Raw genomic sequence first — 26,760 nt, forward strand, 5'->3', positions numbered from 1 at the left:
CTCACAACCCCAACGCCAGGCTCTATCTATCTTGGCCAACACAAGAGGCAAAGAATAATGACGACTTCTGTGTGCTTGCGTTTTGTGACTAATGAGGCTGAACATCAATTGTCTGGATGTCTAGGAAATGCTTGCTTGTCTCCTCTGTCCATTTTCCTACTGGAGCGTTCATCTTTCATATTCGTTTGCGAGGGCTCCTTCTATGACAGGGATGTCAAACTTTACCATGTGTGTCCCAATATATCATTTATCTTTTAAATTTGTGGCAAATAGAACACTGCTTTCCAACCTTTTCTACTCAAAGCGGATACACACAGCATGCTAGGACAAGCAGCCGGTCTGGCCGCTTCCCTGGGGGATGTCGAAATCTGTATAGCCTTAATCCATTCATACCATATGATCTGGGAAACTCTGGGATAGGAGTATAAAGTTATTTATAAAATGATGAACCGATTTACAGAGCCTTAAGAGGAGAGAGTGGGAAGGAAAGCTTTCTAGATCACAATATTTTCCTCACTGGACCCTGTGAGTGTGTGCACGTGTGTCCAGGCCCCGGTGTGTGGCGTGTCGGCCAGTCCTCACCTGTCTTCCTCCTGGGCTTGCGGCTCGGCCCCTGGCGGGTGCTGGATGTGCGCCATCTCCTCGCCTTGCCGCCGCTTCCTCTGGTCGCGGACGTTTAGGCAGATGGAGAGCAGCAGCAGCATCACCCCGGCCCCAACCAGCACGTAGGCTACGGAGAAGGTCTTGCTCTTCAGAATGCCGCTGCCTATCTCCGTCTTGTTCCCCTGAGCTGTCGGCTTCTCGGCGGCACTGAACCCAGGTACCAGGTTCCACATGGCCATGATGATGCCGAGGACCAGCATCCCCAGGCCGATGGCGGTCAGTGCATAGTGCGAGCCGTTGGTCTTAGACTGGGCCATCTTGCCCACAAGCAGCAGGGCCAGGCCCGGCTCAAAGAAAGAAAATAAATAAATAGAAAGCCGCAGTAGCCACGACAACAAAAACCCTTTGAGCACACTGAACGGGATCCCGAGCGCTATACTGAAAAAACCAGCAGCCACGCTCTCAGGGATGGCTTCCTTCAAATGAGAGGCGTTCCGGGCGGACAGCTGCAGCCGAGGGGTCTGAAAGGGAAGCAGAAAGAGGAGGGAGGAAAATCAGCTCCAATTGAAGACGCTTTTGTGAACACGGCGGTTGTGCTCTTGGAGGAGTTAGAAGCAGTACTCGGGCTTGGCTTGCCTTTGATGCATTCCAGATGCCTTACCCGCTCCCGCTCCTTCTCTGAGCCTGCAGAAGGGAGGCTGACCCGCCTACCTCCACCTGAAAGGGAAAAGCCAGACCTTTCTCTGCAGGAAGCCACAAAGGTCAGGGCTCCAGGTTGTTAAAACGCATTGTGGAATTTAATGAAGTGCAGTAAAACCTCAGCTCTCACTGGGTACGGCGAGGAGCGTGAATGATGGCATGCATGAGCCGTGATCAATAACTGTAACAGAATCACCTGGGCGGTGAGCAGTAGTCAATGATGTGACTCCATCCAGACAGCCTACTGCGGTCTTCACCACCCTCAATGGCTCCCCGTTCCCTGCAGCTGAAGATCCAGTCTCTTTAGAATGAGGGTCAGGGCTGAGCTGACCTGGTCCTGCCCCTCCCACATCTCACCTCACCCTTCTTTGCACACCCCCTCCAGCATTTCTGCACTTCTCTGATCACCCCAGCTCAGCTGCTCTTCTCTGCGCTCCCACAAGCCCCCAGCAACTACTGTGGCAAGTGTGTCTCTCTTCCCGCGACCAACATCTTCCTCGCCTCTGTGCCTGGAATGTGGCAGGGATTCAAATGCATCTGCTGCATCAATTGAATGAAATGAATAGAGGCCACATGAAGCCAGCCTGCAAAGTCCTCATCTTTGCTGCTGTGCCCACTGGGTGATAAACTCTCTTCCATGAAGCAGTTCAGAGACCTCGTGCTAAAGGGAGCAGCCAGCCATCCTGGGATTCTGTAACCATCTGTTGGCCGCTGGTGGCGTGAGAGAGATGAGCAAGCCGCCTGAAAGGTGTAGCCTAGAACACTTCCAGGGGCCAAGAGGACAAGCAAGCAATGCTCTTTGCTGACCACTCCTCAATATAGTATTCCCTCAACAGTGGCCTTTGCAGAACAGCAAAAGTTTACAGACGTTTAAATGAGCCAAATCCTTTTTTTAAATTCTGCATTCTTTCCCATCTTTTCAAAAGGACGGCTAACAGCAGCTGCTTGAAATCCAATGAAAAATATTCTAAAAATATTTGGGATAACATCCTTTATCAGCTTGAAGTCAGTTCCTTTTTATCCCTCAACCTAATTCTTGTACATCTGCTAAGCGGTGTTATAGGCACTTAGAGAAACACTGGCGAGCAAGTTAAGGGTTAGTGGGGCTTCCAGGACAGCAGAAAACCAGTCTCCAAAAAATAACAGTAAAGTGGGAAGAAAGTATAGGAACTGTGCAATTAAATAGCCGGTACCCTACCTTGGGTTAGAGGGCGTACGGAAAGTCTCTGAGAAAGAGAAGCCCCACTGGCATAATAGGGCCTACACCTGAATACTCTGCATCGTGTGTGTGCCTGTATATGCACTGTGTGCACATATGTGCATAGGTTTGCATGTGTACAGGTGTATGGACATGTATGTGTATGCATGCATGTGCACATGTGCATACATGAGCATGCATGCGTGTGGCATGCAGAGCACAGGGATTCTGCTGCAGACAGTTGCAGTGGGACCAGAGGGAACAGTCACTGTAAGCTCGAGGGCATTTGTTTCTCACATTATCATTCATGGCAGTGAATGGAGGGACAAGGGGCTCGGCAGCCCTAGAAATGCAGCGGTTCTGCCAGACAGATCTGAGACAAGCCAGAGGTGAAGAGCTCAGGGGTGGAGAGATGTGGCCAGAGGCTTGTGCCGGAAGCAGGAGATGAAAAAGCCACGTACTGAGCACCTAAGGGCCCAACAGGTAGGCCTCGTACTTGGGAGGGTGATGGTGTGTTTATTAAACCAGTGATTTGGGCCACTTTAACACCCTCCACCCCATTAATTTTCAATTCAAGTTTCGCTTTACCCTGTCAGTGAATAAAACAGGTCCCAGATGAGGGTCACAGGCAGAGATGAAAATGTCAGGATCCATACATTTTTGGTCTGTTAATTTGTCAATGACTGAAAACAGGTGAAAATACCCAGTGCAGGTCAGTGTGGGGATGGGCAATTTCATACAATATTTCTGGATGGCAAGTTTTGGAATTTTGGGTCAAACGTTTAAAAAATCTTTATATCTTTTGGCTCTGTAGTTCCAACTTCTAAGAATTATGTAAGGATATTCATCATAGCTTTATGATGGTGAGAAACTAGAAACGACTTAAATAGCAATGATCTGGATCTGGTTAAATAAAATATGGTCCATGCACTTATTAAATTATTGTCTCAAAGCAGCCAATGATACATTTTAAAGTCAAACAACAAGGTTAAAAAAATAAACAGTACATCCAGCATGATGCTAATTTAAGAAAATTCTATACACAAATATGCATATATGTATATATAGAAAAAAAGACTAGATGATCCTACTTATGATAAAAAGACAGTATGTTTTAATATATACAAACATATGTGTAAAAGTCCCAGACGACGGGACGGAGGGTGCTTGGGAAGTGTACCATTTATTCTATTTCTGTATTTTGAATTTTTCACAATCGGAATGTATTTTTGCAAGGCAACATAGCTTGGTAGTTAAGCATGAACTCTGGAGCCACGCTGCCTGGGCTCGGAACCTCACTCTGTACCTTCCTATCTGTGCGACCTTGGACAAGTTACTTTACCTCTCCGGGCCTGAGTTTCTGCAGTGGTAGAATGGAGATTAAAGCTCTCCAGTACTCACTTCGTAGGGGAGATATGATAAGTAAACACACGTAAAGTACCCAGAACAGTATGTGACCAACACGCAGTAAGTTCTTCCAGAAAGGTCTGTTATTAAATATTATTTAAAGCCTGCATTCTCAATGGGGTGACATCACCCACAAGGGAAAAACTTGGTTCTTGGGGATGGTGTAACAATTTCAAATATCCCAGTGGTTTGTGGCCCTCCACAGTCCATAAACGGACATACAATATTAAAATTTCGTGGGTGGGAGTGGGCGAGCATTACAAAAAGAGTGTCTATAAAGAAAGACTCCTTAGGGGGTGATAATGGGAAAAAGAGGTTGAGAAACACTAATTTATGTATTATACTAAATTTCGAAACACTCGGATCATACGTAGCATGATGTTTTCGGTTATTTTCTCTGTGTGATGTTATTAGAATGATTTTTCCTTTCTTTTTCTTACTGGGAGAATAAGAATTGAGAAACAGAAGTGCGCATGTGCTGCTTTTAGAAAGAGAAAATGAGATCAAGGTCGTCGTTTTTGGGGGGAGTTCACAGCAGGGTTATGTGTCCAGTGGTAGCTTAAAATTGTTCGTCAGTTCCACCCTCCCCTCTGGAGACCAGACCTCAATGGGTTCCTTAGGGGATGTGAAAACCCACCTCCCTAGGTGCAGCTGGGGGCTATTTATCTTGTTTCTGGCTTGTTGACTCAGTTATATTTAGTACGGCGTTCTTTCCCTTTGAAAAATATGGAAAGAAGCTAATTTTGTGCTTAGAGGATTTGGACCGCATAACTTCCAACATGTTCCCAAAGCAGAGCCGCCTTAGTGGGCAGCCTGAGGTCCCAGCTCAGCCAGAGTCACCTCTGGACCCGGAGTTGGACCCATCATGGCTCATGTTCAAGGCAGCCCTAAGAGAGAAGTGAGTGAGCCTGTGCCTGGGTTTTCAAGAAAAATTGTTAACCAGAGAAGAGAGGCACCTACCTGTTGTTACCTGGGGGGCTCAAGGAAGGCTGGAGAATGACTCTTCATGCTAAAATCTTGAGTTACGGACTCATCTGTAAAAAACCAGAAACACAATTTTCTAAGCAAGCTGTGACCATTCTGATTTGAGGTGCTCATGGGGGAGGTGTGAGTTTTGTTTGTTTTTCTGGGGGTACAGCATGGGTTGGAGTAGGAGTACATGCAAGGAAGCTTGTATCAAAAGAAGCCAAAAAAAAAAAAAAAGATTCTGTACCAAAAAAGGGGGGTGGCAGAAGGGTGACAATATGGTGGCTACATTTACCAAACCTTTCCATGGTTTTATCCATCTTACACAAGTGCCCCAGGGGATAAGAGAAAACACTCCCTCAGGTCATTTTATGAGGCGTGTATAACATTGATGCCAAAACCAAAAAACAAAACAAAACAAAACAAAACAACAAAACGAGGTGAGGAAGAAAAATTGGGGTTGCAGAAGGCTGACAATATGGTGGCTACATTTACCAAACCTTTCCATGGTTTTATCCATCTTACACAAGTGCCCCAGGGGATAAGAGAAGACACTCCCTCAGGTCATTTTATGAGGCGTGTATAACATTGATGCCAAAACCAAAAAACAAAACAAAACAAAACAAAACAACAAAACGAGGTGAGGAAGAAAAATAACAGAGCAATCTGATCCACAAGTACAGACACAAAAATCCTAAATGAAATATCAGCAAATAGAATCTAACAATGTTTTTTGTTTTTTGTTTTTTGTTTTTTTTTAAAGATAATACATCACAATGAAGTTTGGCTTACCCCAGCATTGTAGGGTCAGTTCACCATTAGAAAATCAAATAATGTCACGTTCCAAGAGAAAGGAAAAGCCATAACAGTGTTACCCAGCAGAGTACTATGCAGCAGTGAAAATGAATAAACCGCAGTTATCCACACCAGTGTGGACTATTCTAACACACGTGACCTTGAACAGAAAAGCAAATCGCAGAAGAACACACGTGGCAAGTTTCCGTTTATACAAAGTTCAAAACCACGCAGAACCGAACAATGTATTGGTCTATTTTTGTAATATTGGGAAGAAATACACAGATTATACACTAAAATTCAGGATAATAGTCACTTCCCTGGAGGAGAAATGGTGTTGGGGAGGACAGTGAAGGGCACATGGCCGTTTATTTATTATATTATCCCTTAAACTTCACATCTCTTACATATATTCTTTGGACTGGCTGAAATATTTTGTAATAGGAATTTCCAGGAATGTAACAGGTACCTAATAACTATTTGCAGAATGAATGAATGACTATCTGGCAAGTTAAAAAGTTTAACTAATGTCCCATATCAATTAGGGGAAATTCTTGGTTTCATGGTTGGCACCGAGGGAGAGAGGATTAGGTAGAACTAACTTTCAGGAGTACCTGTATACTGAAATCTTATATCTGTAGGCAAATGATTTGCCAGCAACATGGGCAAGGGGCCCAGATTAAATGCGATTTCCATTCTGACCTTGGAAGGTGCCTCTATCATTATTCCCTGGTGGGGTTTGAGGTTTCAGCCCTTTCCCCATCTTCCCAGGTAGAAGTCGGCAGGAGGGTGAGGGCCCCGAGCTCGCTCCTCCGACCTGGGCAGCTCTCTCTTTGCTCCCACACACATCTTTGGGACAGGGGAGGGGCTATGCTCCGGGGAAGTTGGTCACAGCCCTGGGCATCAGAGTGCTCCACCTGGCTGAGAACTGAGTGGGTCATCCACACTTGGATTGGTATTTCTAATATAAAGACAATGATTTAAATAAAATCGAACAGAAAGCAGCACCGCTGTGGCTGAACAGAGCAAAGGGTCTCAAAATGTTGACGGTCAAGCCTTCCCTTGGCTCCCTCCCATTGAATCCCAGAAATCTTATAGAACAGAGTTTGGAAACCAGGGGTCTGATCTAGACTCTTGCACGGCCTTTGAGCTCTGTCCTGTGGCCCTAGAAGGCACAGTTCCAGAAGCGTCCAGCCCAGCCGGCTTAAGTGGGAGGAGATCTCAGCAGTCAGAGGTGTCCAGCCCCCACGACAAAGCGGCTCCTTGACCATTCTCCCCATGCCCCAAGCTTTCCCTGCCAAGCTGCCTAACTGGGAAAGGGATCCCGGGCTCCTTTCACAGGGAACCCGGCCACGCCACATTCCCATCACAAAGGAAGGATTCAGTGGGGCCCCATCGGCCAAGTTTCAGCTCACAATCACTTTTGTCATGGAGAGCCAGTCCCATGCAGTGGGGAGGGGGCGGGGCCAGGAAGAAAGGCTCTGAGCTGCTGCTGGTGTCCCGCCAGGGAGTTTCAGGCCACTTCCCCAAGAGCCAAGGTCAAAAGGCGTCGGGTTCCTGTTCTATCAGAACAGGTTCTTGTAGATTGTGCACTCAGGAAAAATACAGAGCACTGTGCGAATGAGTCATAGAGGCAGAAGAGAGGTGAAGAGGGCTGAGCCAGAGAGGGCTGATGGGAGGAAGGAAAAGGATGTTCAGTAGCCTGCAAGGCAGAGTAGTGATTGAATATAGTAGGAACAGGACAGTCACACACCACACAACGTTTTGGTCAGTGACAGACCACCTACGATGGTGGTCCCATCAGATTATAATGGAGCTGGATTTCTTGTAAGAAATGGAAGAATGTGTGGTTCAAGAGGAATATTTTCCTCCTGACAGGAGCAGCATCTATGAGCTTGGCAACAGAGTCCCTCCACTCACAGCGCCTCAGTTTTGAGTGCACAGGTGCCACCCCGGTCAGTCACCACCGACCTGTTTCAGCACAGAGGAGCCTGTCCCCCAGCGCTACGTATTCAGAGGGTGCTGCAGCCCTCCCTGGTCCGGCCTGGTGTGGTCTTCAGAATACAGTGCTGTAAATTCGTTGCTGAGGACCTAAGATCCTGTACAGAGACACAGGTCCACAGGAGCGACCTCAACAAGTATTAAAGTGCCACTGTCACTTTAGTAAAGGCTTTTGGTGGCAGTGCGAAGCCGGCCTGTCCCTGAACTTTGAAAATATTTTCAGGTCGTAATGGTGTAAAACATAGACATGCCAGAGAGAGTCCTCTGTGCCAGATGGGGTCAGTGGGACCGGAAACGAATTTCCAAAGTCAGAATATTGAGTCCTCGCTTCTGCACCCTCTCTGTGTTAAACAGCCTTTTTTTTTTTTCACAATAAACCCACAAAAGTTCCTTAATCAATCCACATGCAGTGGCCAAACCCACGTTGCCATGACAACCCCCCACGTTCCTCTTTATCTCCATCTCCATTTCTAATTCCTACTGATCCTCGGGCCACCTTTACTCCCTCCCGACACTTACTATTGAGGTGATCTGTGCCTCACCCACCCAGTTTCTCCTCGATATTTCCGATCAGTCCAGCCCACATCCCTGTTCATGGAGCAGCATTGACGGCGTTGATGTTCTATTCCTGACTCTGTCAGAAGACGGGGGACAGCGTTTATACATCTTCAGGGGCGTACGGCGACGTCTCAGGCCTTCACACCCGCTCACCCTCACTCACGACTCCCCCAGAGCAGCTTCCAGTCTGCCAGCTCCATTCACGGTGAGTGCCCTGTACAGGTGTGCCGTTTATATCTTTCATACCATATTTTTACTCTACCTTTTCCATATTTGATGTTTAGATATACAAATACCGTTACGTGACAGTTGCCTACAGCATTAAATACAGTGACACGCTGTACAGGCTTGTAGCCAGGAGCAACAGGCTGGACCATACAGCCTAGGTGTGCGGTAGGCTGTCCCACCTGGATTTGTGTAAGTGTGCTCTGTGAGGTTCGCACAACGACGAAGTTGCCTAGCAACGCATTTCTCAGAACGTACGCCCGTTGTTAAGTGACACGTGGCTGTAACAGGAGCCCTAGCAGTAGCAGTAATGCGATCGGCAGTCACCGAGACCGTGAACCCTTCACAACCTCATCCAATGGCTCTTCAACGGGCGAGTAGCTCCACTATCTCTGAGTCTCACGACTATCTCTGAGTCTCCACGATCTCTGGGTCATACGGCTGTGAGCAGAGTCAGGATTCACAATCGAACCAGCTGGCTTCGAAGCCCTCCTCCAGTCCTTTGCACCACACCAGCTCCCACAAGGTCGAGCCCGTGGGCCAGCAATGAACATCACACAGTTTATCCTTGGAGATATTCCACCACAAAAGCATGAGGGGTGACAGGTATGGATTTCTTTTAAAATGCCTTGTTAAAGAATTTGATTCCAACAATTCCTGGGCCCCTACTGTGTGCCGGGGTTTTGAGGGGACACACAGACGTGTGAGGGATGCTTTCACAGTACAGCAGGAGGACAAGTGACTCTTCCTCATGGAAGGAAGGTCAACATCAGGGTAACAAGGAACATGTATTGAACGCCACCTCTGCTGGGCCATCTGTTGAGCTCCTTCCAGGCATAATCATTTAATAGTTATTAGTTCTCTTTTATAGAGAAGGACTCTGGGGTTCAGAGAGTAATTTGCCCAAGGTCACACAGCTAGTACAAGGCAGGGATAAAATACGTCTGATTCTAAAACCCATGCTTTTAACCACTAAGCAGCACGGATAAAGTGCTGCATAGATAAGGAGCCTACAGAAATTTTATTTGAAGGGTCGGGTGAAGGAAGATAAAGTAGCAGCTTTGCAGGGCTTTGAGGCAAATGGAAACTTTCCTTGGGCGGAGTTTGGAGGGAGGAGGAGATTAAGGTAGTCCAGGAGAAGGGGTTCGCCTGAGAAATAGCAGAGACATGGAATTAAAGATGTCTCCCAGAATACACCACTTCCTGCAGAGAAAAGAGGCAGCTCTCCCTCCCCAACAGAAAACATGAGAGAAACTGATAAGACCTGACACCCCCAGATTGCTTGCTAATCCATTTAAGCACTGGAGAAACTGAGGAAGACAAATTCATCCTGAAGACTCCGGGAGCCATAAACAGAAAGAGCAAGTCAACAAATCAGGTGCCTTTCTCTAAGGAGGTGGCTGGCGTGTTACTCTGTTAAGAACGCTGGCACCGGAGATCCAGTCTTGACGTTCTAGCTACATTCGATATTTCTCGGGAAATGTGACATCTCTGTGTGTCCCACTGCCAGTAGAGTCTGGAGCTTGTGGGTGCAGGGCAGCAGCCAGAGCTCCTGTCACTATCGACTCAAAGCGATTCTGATACCTTGATCCTTCTCCAGGCTCTGGGATGAACCACCAATGGACTTTCAGCCTCTCAGCACCCAGCCAGCAGCGGAAATATCTGCTATCATTGCTTGGACGCTGACTGCATGCTGGGCTCACGCTAAGTGCTTTGAAAGGGTTAATTAGCTCATTGATTCTACCACGCTGGCAGGTACCATTATCCTCACCTTTGTCCACATTATCACTGAATACACTGAGGCACAGAGAGGTTGAGAAACTTGCCCCAGGTCTCACAGCTAATAAGCAGTGGTCCAGTACACAAAGTCTTGTTCAGATCTTCCTCATCCCCCAGGCAACAGAAAACCGGCCTTTCAGCCAAACTAACTAAAATTAAGGCAGGGCTAATCCCGATGATTGAGGCTGGCCCTAGGGTCCCACCACCGAGCCTACTACCGTCTGGGCACGAGGACAAAGTCCAAGTGAGATGGCACAGCTGGCCTTCCTGGCACTTCTGAGGCTCTGCCCCGAGTCCGGGGAGGCAGGAGTTGAGGCTGGAGCGTACCCCACTCTTGATCTGTTCGCTGGGGGCCCACCAGGCTCCCGTGACCCTGGGTACCATCTGGACATAGCACTTGTCCTTGTCAGCAGGCTGTTTGGACACTAACTTCATTTATTCGGTTCCTCCTTTCCCAAGAGGCATTTTGCAGCAAAAAGTAAAGGAGGGCAGAGAGGAGAACTTCTGAAGTCGGGGGGCCGTGGAGGGTGTCTGTGAGTCTCGACTCCAGGCGGGGTGTTGGGGGGGTGGAGTGGGGGGAACCACAGGACAGCAGACCTGCCTGGCAGCTTCCAGGGTCAGCAATGCTGAAAAAGCAATGAGCGAAGGCACGAAGGGTGTCACCCAGTGCCTGGCGGGAGGAAGTGCTCTAAATATGTTAGCTGTCATTTACGGAACTGGGGAGGCAGGTGAGCAACCATCCATCATGAGAGGGGCATGGAAGCGGTGAGGGGCTAATTCAAGGCCATGCACATTGGGGGCGGAGAAGAATCTGAGGTCCGGCTCAGAGATATTTGCCACTCACCACCCCGTGTTTCTCAGATTTGGGAAAAGGCATGTGGTAAGCTGAATAATGGTCCCCAAAGATATCTAGATCCTAATCCCTGGTATTAAGACTGCTACCTTCTATGGCAAAGGGACTTTTCAGGCGTAATTAAATTAAGGATCTTGAGATGAGAGTAGCTAGGGTTACTCAGGTGGGTCCAATTATTATCATAAGTGTCCTTATAATAGGGAACAAAAAGGCCAAAGGAGGAAGTAGGAGATCATCGATGGAAGCGAGAGGCTGGCACGATGAGGGGACACAAACCAAGGAATGCAGGTGGCCCTAGAGCTAGAAAAGACAAGGACATAGATTTTCCCCTAGAGCCTCCGAGAGGAACCGGCCTTGCTGACCTGCTGACTTTAGCCCATAAAACTCACTGTGGACTTCTGACCCCCAGAACTTCAAGAGAATAAATCTATGTTGTTTTCAGCTACCAAGTGTGGGGTCATTTGTTACAGGAAACGAATACAGGCAACGTTCCTTCACGTTCACACCTTTCTGCGGCACCTGCCAACCCTCAGACTGTTCATTTACTCAACGATCGGTTTCGTGGGGCCCAGTTCTTGAATCCCGATAAAACCAATCACTTGGTGAATTTTGCACCCAAGTTGGAGGGAGGCTGGGCACTGCGTTTATATTTTAACCCGGGATTCTGTGAGTGAGCCAAATCTTGTACTTGATCTGACTTAGCCGGGATAAAAAACTGTGACACAAGGCATGAACTCTCAGGCTTGTACCCACAGGCACTCCACCTTCCCCCGGGGCTCAAAACCACCGTTCCTAAGCCCTTAGGATAAAACGAGCCAGACGTTTATTTTATGTGGTCCTGACATGGGTGCGGGTATTCTTAGCCAAAACTACGGGTGTGTCGAGGAGACAGACAGACCTCTGCAGGCCGATGGCTCCGGCAGCAGCCCGGCCCTCCTCCCTGTTCCCAGGCCGTTAGCGGACCGGCCCTGATTCTGGAGATTAGGATGCAGTTTGAGAAAGTTTATCCTGCCCATATCTGGACATTTTCTGTTTTAGCCACGGTGGCGGGGACGCCACAGAAGTGGCTCCCAAACCTTCTGCCAAGAGCCCTTCTGGATGGAACACAGCTGACTCTGCCCGGCCTTGCCCCCATCCCCCCTTTCCTCCTTCTGCCTCCAATTTCTACTTGACGCATTTTAGCCAGAGCTCTTTCCTTGAGCCCTCAGTCTCCTACTGCTTCCGATTTTTAGAAAGACACTTGTCCCAGGCAATTCTTTCCCCACCTGTTACGTTTTGGAATTGTAGCACCAAGAGCGAACATGCTCCCAAGTGCCAGGCGCTGTGCTGGGTGCTTTCCATACATTTATTATTATTATTATTATTATTATTAATTTTATCTCAGTTAATAATGCTTTTTACTTAAGCAATTCCTTTAGTCTGTGTCTCCGTTTCTTCCCTTGCCATAACATTTAATATTTTATTATTTATTATCGCATTGAAGTTTCCCAAGGACCCTAATGAAGACGTTTCTAGAATAATCTCCGTTTCACGGATGAGGAGATCGAAGTTCAGAGAAGTTAAGATACCTGCTCAAAGTCACACAGCCAACGGCACAGCAAAGATTCAAACTAGATACGACTGACTCCCGAGCTAGGGTGGTCTCAGTCTCCCAGTCTCCCATTCCCACTGCCTCCCAGCACTCCCTACACCCACAGAGAGCCCCCTCCCTACACCCTGGCTGCTGGACATCCTCCCGAGGCCAACCTCAGCCTCTGTGTCAGGAGGCAGAATTCTTTGTTTTCCTTCATGTCATTTTCCCTCCATAAAAACCAACTTCCCTCGTGTGAGTCACTCAGGCCCCTGCCAACCCGATACTCATCTGCATGTACTGTAAATAATTGATGCTGGGATGTTTAATCATGAAACTAGGATTGAGGTTAAAACAGGGCGGCTGACAGGAGAGGGGGAGGAGAGTTAACGGCCCGTGGAGACAGGAGCTTCCTTTGGGGGGGTCTGTCATGTCTTTCACGTTGAGAAACACAATGAGAACTATCCTCGGCCGAGTGCTCACAACCTCCAGGGCATCTCAACGCTTCCAACACCTCCTTGTTGCTCCCAGAGGCCCATGAAGGAAGGTGCTACTTTAACCCCCGCTTTATAGAGACGTTGAGGCACAGTCTGTGTGAGCGTTGGAATGAAATGCCCCCTTCCCCCACCTGCCTCCCATCCAGTGGTGATTAAAACAGACAGTATCACCCTCAAAGGGTTGAAGAACAAATGTTTTATCCATGTTAAGTGTACAGCACTGGGTCTACAGTAAGTGCCAAGACGTAGTACATCAAGGGAAGGATGACGTTTGGATAACCCTAACCCTGACCCTGACCCTAAAGCTCCTGGGAACTGAAAAAGACTCCTTTTGCTTTCTTTGCAGCCATCATGTGATACTGAATTGGCCGCATCGTCTACAGGTAAGCCCCGGCGAAACTCCTGAGAAGCACATGATTTCTCAGGAGCCTCAGAGGGTATGGCTCAGCTGCCCTTCGACTCTGCCATTCTAAGCTGAAAATGCCAACCAGGGCCCACCTAAGTGCTGGAAGAGGCAAAGACCTCCTTGGGGATGCTCCAGACAGTTGTCCGAGGTGAGATGTCACCTGCAGGGCATAGCTGCCCTCCAAGCTCAGCTCATCTCCAAGCCCAGCTCATCTCCTGATTTTTTCTTTTCCTACCTGCACTGGAGGGAGAGAAAGAAGAGAAGGTGATGCCAGCTCACCAGCCTGATGATATTCTAGGCAGCGTGGTTTTGTTTTGCCTGCTCATGGTTCCCAATATCTAGTCTTCTCTTCCTCCATCATGAGAAAACTCCTGAGGCTCAGCTTCCAGTGGCTTCCCAGAATAAAGACAGCGTTACCCAGCCTCGCAGGCAGCTAGCTGTGCCAGATGACTACGTTTGGCCAATAGGATACAAGCAGAAGTGTGTATCAGGGAGGGGGACATTCAGGAAGGGTTCTTAAAAGGAAGGCACTTATTTTTTTAGGGGGGGGGGGCTCCTTCCTATTGGCTAGAATGCAGATATGATGGCAGAGCTCAGCAGCCACAGTGGAGTATGAGGTAGAAGACAGCAAAGCGACAAGAGAGAAGGGGTCAAGGTCCCTGGAGACCAGAGAGCTGGCCTCCCAGCCCCAGGCTGCTGACATCTGGACTCTGTTTACACGGGAGAAACATATATAGGTTTACTTTATTGAACCTACTGTTACTTATGGCTCTTTGTCACCTAAACCAGACTGGTGAAGAGTAATAATGAATTTGTTATTATTTACAAGACTGTCAGCTCTGCCAAGGACAGTGCTTAAAGCTTTACCTATATGAGCTTATTTAATTCCCATAGGAACTCCAAGAGCCAGACGGTTACCCCATGTTACAGAGGAGGAAACGGATGTCTTGCCCAAAGCCATACAGCAGGTCCCCTGTCCATCTTGCCGCTAAGAAAAAAACCAGAGAGAGGATGTGGCAGGCAGACTTTTAATGTGACCCGGTAGTCCCCACTTCCTCATGTTCATGCCCTGAGTGACTCTCTGCTTGAGCGTGGGAGGGACCTATGGCTTTCTTCTGACCAAGAAAATATGGCAAAAGAGCCAGGATGAAGGTGATTACGTTCCATAGACTGGAAGGCTGGCTGTGGGCAGACGCAGCTCCGTGAGGTGAAGGCACAGAGTTTCAGAGCCAAGAGGGCCTTGGTGACAGAGGCACACATCAATCAGGAGGTGACGGCCTATGGCAGTTCGAAGCAAGGACTCTGGTACTCGCCTTGGCTCCTGTACTTAACTACCTGTTCCTGACAATCCATGGAGTCTCAGCTTCCTCACCTGTGAAACAGATGGCGGTAACAACACCTTCCCGTAGAGACAATAGGCAGGGAAAGTGTTTGTCAGTGGAGCACTGCTCAGGCTGCAGTCTGCAGGAATGGGCTTTCCAAGAGCCCGAGCCGGAGGGAGAAGCGAGGCAGCCCATAAGGAGGAGGAGAAGGGCTCCTCGGGCAGAGAAGCGGGCAGCTGGAAGCAGAGGGTCCAAGGTTCCAGCAGGAGGTGCCAAGAGAGAAGGATAACGGTCAGCCTCAAGTGCCCTCGACAAGTTCAGAGCACTCTGTGTTACCTGCCCAGCGACCATTCCCACTCCCGGCAGAACGGCACCCTGATTTCCATTTGCAAGCCCCCTCCTCCCCTCAGTCCAGGGGTTGGACTCTAACTCTGCATTCCTGGGCATCCCACACCCCTGGGATGGTTTCCCTGAGAGAAAAGGAAAAATGGAGTGGGGGAGGGGAGAAGAAGAGGATAAAATAACAACCACGATAATAACACAAGACAGTGGCCCTACATGGACCACTGATGATGATGTGGCCTAAATGAAGGGCTGATTAACACCATCTTCTGAACTGAGTGCCACTAGGTGGTGTGACACCAATCACACTCAGGTCGCTGTCTGGATGGCCAGTGGGAATTTGCTTCATGCAAGAGAAGCACTGTGAAATACAATAGCCACTAGCCACGTGTGGCCATTGAGCTTCCTGAAATGTGGCCGGCCTGCATTGAGATGTGCTAAAAAAGTGTAAATCGCACACCAGATTTCGAAGATTAAGTAGGACAAAAAGACCACCTCATTACCATTTTTAATTAGTTTCATACTGAAATGATGTATTTTAGAGGTATTGCGTTAAATAAAATATAATAAATTTTGCCTATTTCTTTGTACTTTCAAAAAATGTGGTTGCCAGGAAATTTAACATTACTCACGGGGCTTGGATTCTATTTCTTTGGGTCGGCTCTCCACGGTTAGAATTTGTGTTTGTTTTGTTCACTGCCTTTTCAGTTCTAGACCAGGCCTGGCACGTGCAAGAGGAGCTTAATAAATGTCGATGGGATGAATAGCACGACATCGCGGTATTATGGAAAATACATGGACTTTGGAGTCTCTCTTGACCTTGGCTTAGTTCTGGATGCCGCTGGCAGTGCGCTTTAGCTCGTGAGCCTGTTTCCTCATCTGTAAAAGGAAGATGCTACTTTTGAGGATCCAGTGACATGACCTAACCTACACCCAGCACCAACCCCGCAGACTTGTTGTCACGTGTGTGTGAAATCCCAGGAGGTACGGAGGCCAGAGGGCTCTGCTGAGAAGCTGTTGCTATTTTGGGTGCGGGAGTGATAAACCCGCAGTAGGCACCAGGCGGTGGCCTCCAGCAGCTGGTAAGAGGTTTATCCCCAAACAGAAGTGTCTTTGATCTCACGGCCAAAACTGCAGCCCGTCGCCCATTCAGACAGGCAGCGGCCGCTCAGAGAGCGAGGCCCAGAGCCAGCATCAGCTGTGATTGAGGACAAGGGAGGCATACTCCACGCACACCTGTAATGGCCCCAGTTTAGAAACCCCCAGAGCAAGGGCTCAGGCTGGTCTGTGGGGGCTTCTCAGAGACCTTTCCAGAGAAGAAATTACTGGAGAAGACTGTCTCCGCATTTCCAATGCCCAACATAGAAACACGGAGGCTGAGGAGGAGGGAGAGGTGGCTGCAGGAACACCTGGTAGAGGTCTCTGGGGCCAGGTGGGATGCTCTAGCACAATCCTATATAATTTCAGGAGATCGCTGGACTTCCAGAGATTGTAGCACAGGATAAGAATCCTGGCTCTGGTACCTAACAGCATGGCTCTTGGAGATTCAGGTGTATCTGGATATAGACAATATGCATCAGATTACGAATAGGGGGAATTATACATTGTACAAGAGGGCTTTTTTGTTTTCAAAAGCGTGCCTCTTTAAACCATGATAAGAACAGCTAACATGCATTAAATGCTTACTCTGAGCCTGGATTATCTCGTTTAATCTTCATGAAGAAGATGCTACCATCATCCCCATGTTATAAAAGCAGACACTGAGGCCCAGAGGGGTTATGTACCTTGCTCAAAGTCTCATGTTAATAAGTAGCAGAAGGAGGCAGTAAACCAGAGAGCCTGAGTCCAGAATCCCTCTAAAATCCTGCCTCTCACCCACTCCCAAGCCATGCTTTAAAAAGAACGAGTTTTTAAAATGGCTACACACTGCCTCCATGAACAAGGTATTCCTTTGTCCGATGACAGAAGCAGACGTTTGCTGATGGCGGAGAGCTGGAAGGGACGTGGGGTTGTCGCAGGCCACTCAGTGACAAAGACGGGTGAATACTAGAGTCTTAAGTAACCTGCCTAGATGCTGAGGGTTGTGAGTCAATCTCTCCTAGGTTCAGGCACTGAGGTGGACACCTTTGCATATCATCTCTGTAACCCGAATCATCAAAACGCTCCCTGGCTACTCCTTTGTCCCCACTGTGAGAGGAGGGAAGGGGGCCAAGGACGGCGACCAGTTAGAGGTGACAGGCTCTAACCGGCCCTGTCCAGATGCAAAGCTGGGTCACCCGCCCGAAAGCCCCACAGTGGGTGTCACAGTTTCCGATGTGTCTGTGCCAGTTGGGTTCCCCGTCTCTCAGGCCAGGAGCTATGCTAGAAAGTCTCTGCCCCACTGGGGTGGGACTTTATTAAGTATCTGTGAGGTCAGACCCCTAATCCACCTGAGGGTGTTTAGAGCTGAAGATCAGCCGAGGAATCTTAACTCCACACATTTTGGTATAGACTGGGATTACGAAGCCGAGGAGGCCAGAGGGGCTGAGGCTCGGCCAAGGTCAAGGTTGCTCCCTGAGCAGGGAGAAGAAACCTCCAGGCTGACAATGACAATGGCCATGCAATCACAAGAGTCACACCAACAACAACAGCGATGAAGATGATAAAGTAGCTGCTATTTCCTGTGTTGCCCCGACAAGCTGGTGCCGCCTGCTGATGGGGGCCCTGGAAGGTCGGCCGTCAAACTCTGGTTTGCTGCCTCCCTCTGGGCGTTCATTCCACAAACATTAACTGTGCACCCATGACACGCCAGGCAGTGGTCCAGGTGCTGGGGGACACGGCAATAAGCATCGTGGAGAAACCACCAGTGCCAGGCATCCCATAGGTATATCCTCTCTTTATAAAAATCCAATATCAAGTAGGAAAATCCCCAAAAAGGTAATGTGGGGCATGCTTATTATTATCACAGAAGTTGTCTGGAGCTTGTTGTACTAGTCACTCCCAAGGGGAGGTGGTTATTGAAGGCCACTGGGGGATGGGCCCCATTGGGCTGCGGGGATCCAGGGCTCCCTGGACCAGTGTGTAGGTGCTGAGTGGCCATCCTGGGTACCTGCCCAGCGTCCAGGCCCCCTCCTCAAGGCCCTAAGCCTGGGCGTGGCCAGGCCCGGCCAATGAGATCTTCCTATTTCCCAAAGGGTGGGCCCGGCCCGACCAGAACCAGTAAAACTCAGATCTTCACGTCAAGGAGATGCTGGTGGAGGGCGTCCCTGCCTCCCTTGCTGGGTTTGCTGGAGGGACAGGAAGATGCTGGAGGGACAGGAAGATGCTGGAGGGACAGGAAGATGCTGGAGGGACAGGAAGAAGCCCATAGTGGTGGCCATCTGGTCCTCACGAGGCTGCCAGAGGAGGGAGCCGGCATGGAGGAAATGAGGGGTGGGGTGAGCAGGACCCCAGGGGACACCACTCGAACCCCTGAGTCCAGCTGCACCTACCAATGTTGCAGTCATATAAACCAATTGTACCCTCTTTTGCCTAACAAAAAAAATAAAATAGCGACTAAACAAACAAAAACAACACAAAACCGCCAGTTGCCCCCAACTCCCCTTTTTCTGAGGCAAGCTTGGTGCTGACCGTGGTAGCCGCAGCCACCGGCTTCCCCTCAAGTCCTCTCAGACTGAAGTCAGGCTGCAAGCACCTGCAAGGTGGGCGTCCTGGAGCGGGGCCGCGTCGAGGCCTGAGTCCAGGGTTACTGGGTCTCTTTCCTCAGCTGGGACATTTTGAGGATGGCTGTTCAGGTGATTCAGTAAGAGAGGCCTGTGGGTGTGTCAGTGACTGAGGAAGGACACAGTCACAGGGCTGAAAGTTGGCCAAACTCTCCTGTGCCACCACCCTGGAACACGCCACCCAGTAGGTATGGTCATAAATCACTGGGTTGGGCATGCTGCTAGGTGGTTAGCAGGAAGTAGAAGGCAGAAGAGCCAGGCCTGCTCTTGAAAATATGAAGGTTAAAAGTACATCTAGCAAGCAGGTGCACACATGGGAATGGGGACGGGGAAGAAGGGAATGCATTGGAAGGGCACGTGGGGACAGGCAGACATATCCGAGGGGACACCATCTCTCTACCCTGTGTGCCAGGTACTGTGCCGGGTACCGAGGTGTGCCAGGTACTGTGCCGGGCACCGAGGTAGCCGTCAGCAGCACTCTACCCTCAGCCTTGTGCAACCAAGAGAGACGAGAGAGAAGAAAAGACTGTGAGAGGTGACGCATTGGGGACAGAGGGCGGGAAGGAACAAAGTGGCATCGACAACCCAAAGGAGGAGAGAAAAGTGAGCAAAACCGGAGAGGACACGGTGACAGCACAGGAGGAGGAAGGTACGAGAACAGAGGGCAGGAGATGGGGGACTGAAGCCTCGGTCCCTGACCAGGCGTGGGAGGGGCTGGGGAGACTGGGGCCGGGGCGGATTTTTTGAAAAGGGAGGGAGAATTTGGCACTGGGCCTCACGCTCCCACCGGGCCGCTGCCCCGCCTTTGTTGTCCCAGCAGCTGTCACGGGGCGGGCCCTACGTCAGGTTTGCATACGTAGACAGGCCCATAGTCACAGAGAGCCTCAGAGCAGGGTTGCTAGGACACACGCCTGCTCTCCCAGTGATTGGCCGAGCACAAAGGGGACACAGCGAGCGGGGCCCTGGGGAGAGGCCATGCCTGGGGATGGGCTACCACCTCCAACTTCATCCCGGCCAACCTCACACCTCACCTGGATACACGCCGCAGAGGCCTCTTCCATGGCCTCCTGGCCTCCCCTCTCCATACTGTCTTTTTTGGGGGGGTGGGGAGGGGCGGTCTTTCTAAAAGGCAAATGTGATCACACCATCCTCACTCAAGACCCTTCCATGGCTCCCCATTGCCCCCAAGATCAAGCTTTTAAGGCCCCTCTAGCCCCTAGTGCCTACCTGCTATGCCCCTCAGGCCTGGGCTGATTTCCACGCATCACCTCATTTCATCCTCACAAGCCCCACCTCTCACTCCGTTCCAGACAACTTAACTGAGGCTGGGAGAGGGTGGCGGAGTCAATGTCCTCCTCATCTGGGCTCAAAAGCCATCTCATCCATGACTTCTGTCTCTCCTTGGGAAAGACGTCCCTGGCTGAGAACCACTGCTCTAGACTATTGGTTGAATTTTTAAAAAAAGAAGCACATATGATCATTTATACTAAGATTATTAAATGTGTGGCCACTCTGCGTTCAGGCTGGTGCCATCAGACATTTTTTCATTTATAAATCAACCCTCGTGGAACCTCATGCAGGGCAGCTGGACATCATGGTTTGATGGTTTGCCTTTTATTTTCATTTTCAACCCAAAGATAAACAGAGCAGCTTGAGAAACCCACTCGGGTTCCCTAGATGCCGGCAAAAAAAATAAATAAAACAGGCACACAAAATCAACAATCAAAAGGGTTGTTTGTCCACCTTGAGCTCAGTCTTGCTGAGCACCTGCTGCCACCCCGCCCGCCAGTCTCGGAGCCAAGTCAGTGTGGCGGGAGGCCTGCCGTTCATTTAGACTTGATGGTGACTGTCAGCTGAATTGCTCCTGACAGAGTGAACGTGATGGTTAGGAAATGAGGCTGGCACAAGGCTGGCACGAGGCTTTCCATTCTTAACATGCAGAGATCCAAGAGAGGTTCTGACCACAGACCCTCTGGTTCCCTGGGCGTGGTTCGAAATGGCTTTTTGCTTTACCTGTTGCCACAGGCCGCCCTGGGGACTGTTCCCTCATTTCCTCAAAGGCAGCCTGGAGCCCCGCCCAGCTCAATCATGAACCAAGAGAGGCATGTGACCTTGCAGGGGACAAGGAATAAAGCTGAGAAGTATGACGGGCTCGCCGTGTGCTGGCTGCCATTCTGTGCACTGTACACCTATCAACTCACGTCATCCTCACAACAGCCTTTTAGGGAGCTATCAGCACCCCCGTTTTACAGATGAGAAAACTGAGGCGATGAAGCAACTTGTCCAAAGTCCCGTAGCTGGTAGAGCTGGGATTTGAACCTACTTTTGGAACTAGTCCACAGAACCTTCATAAAGGAGGGTACATCTCTCGCTCGACCAGCAACGGACGCTCACTCTACTACACAGGGGTCTTCTGTGTTGATCCCCATTCCACAGAGCTGATGACGGTATGGTGCAGTGAAAAGCGTCAGGGGTTAGGCATTACCCAAGTTTCAATTCTAGCTCCTCTGTGTTCTGGCTGTGTGACTCTGGGCCAGAGACTTGACTTCTCTGAGCCTCAGTTGTTGCTCTGTAAAATGGCACTTAACCAATAGTGTTATTATAAGGATTACATTAGGAAATGCTAACAATAACCAACATTAACTAAATGCTTCCCACACTCAAGGTACTATGAAGTAAGAGACACTGCCGTCTTCTTCGTTTTACAGATGAGGAGCTCAGAGAGGTTAAGCCACTTGTACAAAGACACACAGCTAATTGTGGAGATACAGGGATTTGAGCCTCGGCTGACTCTGAGCCCAGGCTCCTAAGAACTGCATCCTGCATCCTCTTATATAATTCAACATGTACACAAAACAACTGGCATAGTGTCTATAACACGATAGCTCTTCAACCCACAGCCAAAATCATTATCATCCGGAAGGTACCAGGGAAATAGCACCCAGAGAGGCCCGTCCAGTTCTGCCTAATGCCCAGCGCCGGGCAGACATGTGCAGGCCTGCAGGGGAGTCCTGCCCTCTGTTCCCAGCAGAGCAGACCCTGTGATCCCCGGCACGTGGCCAGGATCAGCCTGGAGACTGAGGGTGCTTTGTCCATGGCTTAGAGCTGGTCTTGCCGATTATGGGGAGTCAGCTCCAGGACCAGACTTTGGCCCCAGTGAGGTTTATGTTTAGAAACAGACTAACAGTAAGTACTTGACATCTTCGAAGACTCAAGTGTCCTGGCCAGGAGACTTGAGTGATTAGAGTCACCTGGGAGTGACCGCTAGGCTGGGGGTCAACGCTGTCAGTGACACTTGTTGGAAATACAGATGCCTCTGCGCCCCACCCAAGACTGCTGGCTCTGAATTGCCAGGGCTGGGGCAGGGGCATCTGCTCATTTACTTATTTACTTAAAGTATAATTTATATCTAGTAAAATGTACAGACTTTAGTGTATAGTTTGATGAGTTGTAACCACCGCCAAGATCAAGATACAAGACACTTCCAACACCCCAGAAAGTTCTCTGCGTGTGTCTTCTTCCAATTAACCCCCATCCTTCCAAACCCTAGGCAGCCATTGATCTGCTTTCTGTCGCTACAGGTTAATGTGATCTGTGCTGGAGGTTTCTATAAATGGACTCATGTGCTCTTGGGTCTGCTTCTTTTTGTCCATCCACGGTGTTGCCCGTATCTGTAGTTCGTCTGGTTCCTTTATCTCGCTGAGCGATGCCTACCGCATGGATGTACCGCGGTCTGCCTGCTCACCTGCCGATGGACACCTGGGCTGTTTTCTCATCTGAGCTGCCGTGACTGAAGCTGCGGTGGACATTTGTGTGTGAGTCTGTGTGTGGACAGATGTTTGCCCTTCTCTTGATAAACACCCGGGAGTGGAATTGCTGGGGCACCGGGAGAAGCCCTGACTTCTACCTTCTCTCCAGGTGCTGCAGCGTACGGGCTGGGATTCCTTAGCCTGCTTTTTGTTCCGAGCCCTCTGTTCTCAAAAGGCCCCCCTCTCTGATTTCCGACCACGAAAACCATCCTTCCCTTCCCTTTCCTCCCTGCAGTCGAAACGCGAAGCTCTGTTTTCCTTATTGCCATTTTTGCCTGCTCGGGGAAGGACAGCTTCTTTTTTAAAAGCACACTTCAAAGTCAAGGCTCCATTATCGAACGGCCTGGCCCAGGAGGCACCGCTTTGATCCATGGAGCAGCAGGCATCACGAAACTTTCCAACCCGCCTCCTTGGAAGAGCAGTTTGTCCTCCCACGCAGACCACAACACCTCACCAAGTGTCAAAATGACAGACACGCACGGAAAGACAGTTACGGAAATGCTTGGCGCGTAGAGGAGACTTTGAAGAACGAGATTAAAGAATGAGATTGTTGAGGTAAAGCAAGGGCTGGAGGTGGAATGGTCTTGATGGCATCTTTTTTTTTTTAAAGATGGAAATTGTGACATTTGTCTAAAGAAGAAATAAGCAACTGATATTTATAAGAAAGAAGTGATACCTGGAGTGTGAACCGAGACTCAGGAAAAGCAAGTACAGTTTTCATGATGTCAAGTGAACAATCTGTGTAAGACTAAGACGAGGATCGAGGCGGGTCTCAGGTTCCTAAGGAGAGAAGACTCTGGGCCCATCGCACGCTCCCCCAGACATGTCTGTGCACGATTATCAACTGTATTACGTACCATAATATTTTGTGCCAGAAGTTTCGTACACACTATGTCGCTCAGTCCTCACAACCCTCCACGAGGAGGGAAGGCATTACATCCATTTCATAGATGGGTAAACAGTATCAGATTGGCAACGGTAAGTCATTTGCCTAGGATCACAAAGCTATTAAGTACACAACGTGAATCTGAACCCAAGTCAGCCCGGCCCAGGAGCCCACTTTCTGCTCCATATGTCAGGAGTTCCAGGCTTAGCTGGATACCTGAGTCAACTAGAGAGCATGTTCACAATCCCATTCCTGGGCTCCCACTACTGGGGCATGACTCAGCAGGTTTGGCTGGGGCCTGGGATTCTCTGGTTTAATCAGTTCCCTACAGGGTACTGGTCCAGCTGATCGATGATCTGAGCATAGGATTGCTGGGGTGGGCCGCATCGGTGCCAGCCAGAAGGTCTTGCTGGGAGAGCTGGGAGAACACGAGCCGAGCCCCCCAAAGCCACCTGGGAGGTCGCTCCATGGCAAGGATTGATTGATGTACTATGGCAGTCGACTCTGGAACTGCTTTTCCCAGAATCTCCCTCCCTGCCTGGTTGAAAGGGTTCACGGACCCAAACCCAACATGAATTCAACTCAATTCTCACACTGTTTACCCGAAGCCAGAATCAGATCCCACAGCGGAAGGGCTCAGCCCCACAAGTCCCCCCTGCCTACTTCAGACGCCAATCGCAAATCCAGGCTGCAACCTGGGTTTGATTAATTTGCCAGGACAGCTGACAGAACTCAGGAAAACCGGTTCACTCACTAGGGTACCGATTTACTACCAAGGATGTTAAAAGATACGTAGGAATCAACAGCCAAACGAAGAGAGAGACAGGGCGAGATCTCAAATGAAGGAACTTCTGTCCTTGTGGAGGCCGAGGCCCAGCTCGGTGGCACATGGAGCATTCTGGGCCCCCAGCATGGACGCTCTCCACAAAAGGCGTCAACAAGCTGTCCGAGTTTTCGGGGAGGCTTTATCACATAGTCGTGGCTGACCTAAGCCACTGGCCACTGGTTACTGATTCAGCCTCTAGTCCCTCTCCTCTCCCCAGAAGTCGGGAGGTGGGGCTGAAAGTTCCAACCCTCTAATCACTGGTTGGGGCTCCCGGTGATCCACATCCATCCTTAGGTGCTTTCCAAAAGTCACTTCATTCATATAACAAAATATATCTTTAGTACTCCCATCATTTAGGAAATTCCAAGGGTTTTAGGAGCTCCGTGCCAGAAACGGGGAAGAAGGGCAAACATATATTTTTTATAAATCACAATATCATACTGGTTCTAGGTTAGAACTGGCCAAACAAGGAATTTGAGGGAAATTTGGGAAGTGGGTGTGAAGTAGCAGCCATTACACTTTTGAGATCATCATAGGTAGATGTGGTGACAAGCAGGCACCATGCGGTCAAGCAGGTTTGAGCCTGTCCTGCTGTCCTTCGATTTGTGTCTAGCTCTTCTTCCTGATAGCTGGTCCTTCTGACCAACAGTGTCCCCTGAACCCCCACTGGACACCTGAGTGGGCACCCACCAGGCAGTGGCTGCCCACAGGCTTCTCCACTAGTCTCCCTATCACCCTGCTTTGGTGGCTGGACACCCTGGCTTCTCAGACGGACGTGGTCTCTGGTCCCTTAGACCCTCTTTCTCCTTCACCTTTGCCTTCCCCTCCCATAATTGTGTAAGATCTAATTCTTATAATAAATCTCTTATTTCACAGGTCACAGGAGCTCAGCTTCCCTGAGTCACCATGAATGAAAATAAAGTCCACTCTCTCCAGCTGAGGCAGCGGTGGTGGAAGAGTGGTCCCTGACCAACGCATCCCCGTTGCTGGGAGCTTGTGGGAAATGCAGATGCTCGGGCCCCACCCCAGACCTAATGAGTCAGAAATTCTGGAGAAGGGTCCAGCAATCTTTTCACAAGCCCTGCAGGAGCTTCTAAGAGGTGCTAAAGTTTAATGTAGGCATTTAAAAAGCCTTCGTCCCTTTCTATTTGGGATGAGGAAAAAGTTCTCACAAAAGATAGACAGGATGTCTATACGACATTATGAATGTCCTTTATGCCACTGAATAGCACACTTAAAAAATGGTTGAAAATATTAATCAGCCAGAAGCCACACGCAAAAGGTCACACATTGTACGAGTTCATTTATATAAAATATCCAGAAAACAGACTGGTAGTTGCCGGGGGCTGGGGGAAAAGAGGAAGTGGAAAGTAACCGCTTGATGGAAATGGGCTTTTTGCGGGAAGGGTGGTGAAAAGCTTTGGAACTAGATAGAGATCGTGGTCGCACAACACTGTGACTGCCCTAAATGCCACTGAATTGTTCACTTTTAAATGGTTAATTTTGTTATGTGAATTTCTGAGACGGGACATTATCTCTATGACAATTAGCACTTATTGAGACATCACGCTGAGGCTTTGCAAGCACAGTGCCATTCATCTTCACCCCACCCCTATGCAGGTGGCATTATTATTCTCCCCATTTAACAGACGTGGAACAGTCAGACTCCAGAATCCACACTTTTAACCGACACACCATCATACCCAGAACACTGACTTATTTCTTTGTGTGGGAGACAAAAACAAGACATCAGCCAGAACACCTGGGCCTACAACTAAAAGCAGATTCCTAATCGCTCGGCCTCACCTGCCCCGAAGGGAAGTGGGGTGGAGACTGGCTTGCTCATGGGTCCCCAACCCCTGGCATTCTCAGACAAAAATGGCCACTAGAAACAATTGGTTTGGATTTGAGTGGCTTATCGGAATGGAAAGATTTTTTAAAAATCATGATAGTAACAAAAAATGTATTGAGCATATATTATATGCTAAGTACTTTTTACACGTAGCTCATTTAACCCTCACAAAATCTTCAAACTCTTCTCCCAATGTAGAGAATTTAGGCAATTGCCCAAGTTGCCGAGGTCATTAGGGCCGGCACTTGAACTTAAATCTGTTACTTTAATACAAAGTGATACATGTTTCTCCCTAGGAAATTTAGAAATGGTAAATATTTGAATTTTAAAATATTTTGGTTCCTTTTTTAAAATCTAAAAATGGGCCAGCTCTGCAATCTGCCTTTCTACATGACGAGATTAGAAGCATCTTTCTTTGTCTTTCGGTCTTAATGGCCATCACCACCATTTTTAATGGCTATGTGG

At 49.1% G+C, this 26,760-nt stretch overlaps 1 protein-coding gene across 2 annotated transcripts in view; it reads right to left on the reverse strand.

Annotated features, from left to right (window-relative positions):
- Positions 1 to 26,760, reverse strand: part of TMEM51 (transmembrane protein 51) — a 40,856-nt gene that overhangs the window by 3,058 nt on the left and 11,038 nt on the right. For both annotated transcript variants that reach the window (XM_025048582.1, XM_006914337.3), the window contains exons 2-3: positions 4,868 to 4,941; positions 583 to 1,124 (exon numbers count right to left, since the gene is read on the reverse strand). In XM_025048582.1, coding sequence (XP_024904350.1) covers positions 583 to 920 — 338 coding nt within the window. In that variant the 5' untranslated portion in view covers positions 921 to 1,124; positions 4,868 to 4,941. The remainder of the gene's footprint in view (positions 1 to 582; positions 1,125 to 4,867; positions 4,942 to 26,760) is intronic.

Source organism: Pteropus alecto, unplaced genomic scaffold (assembly GCF_000325575.1).
Source record: "Pteropus alecto unplaced genomic scaffold, ASM32557v1 scaffold125, whole genome shotgun sequence".
Taxonomy (NCBI): Eukaryota; Metazoa; Chordata; class Mammalia; order Chiroptera; family Pteropodidae; genus Pteropus; species Pteropus alecto.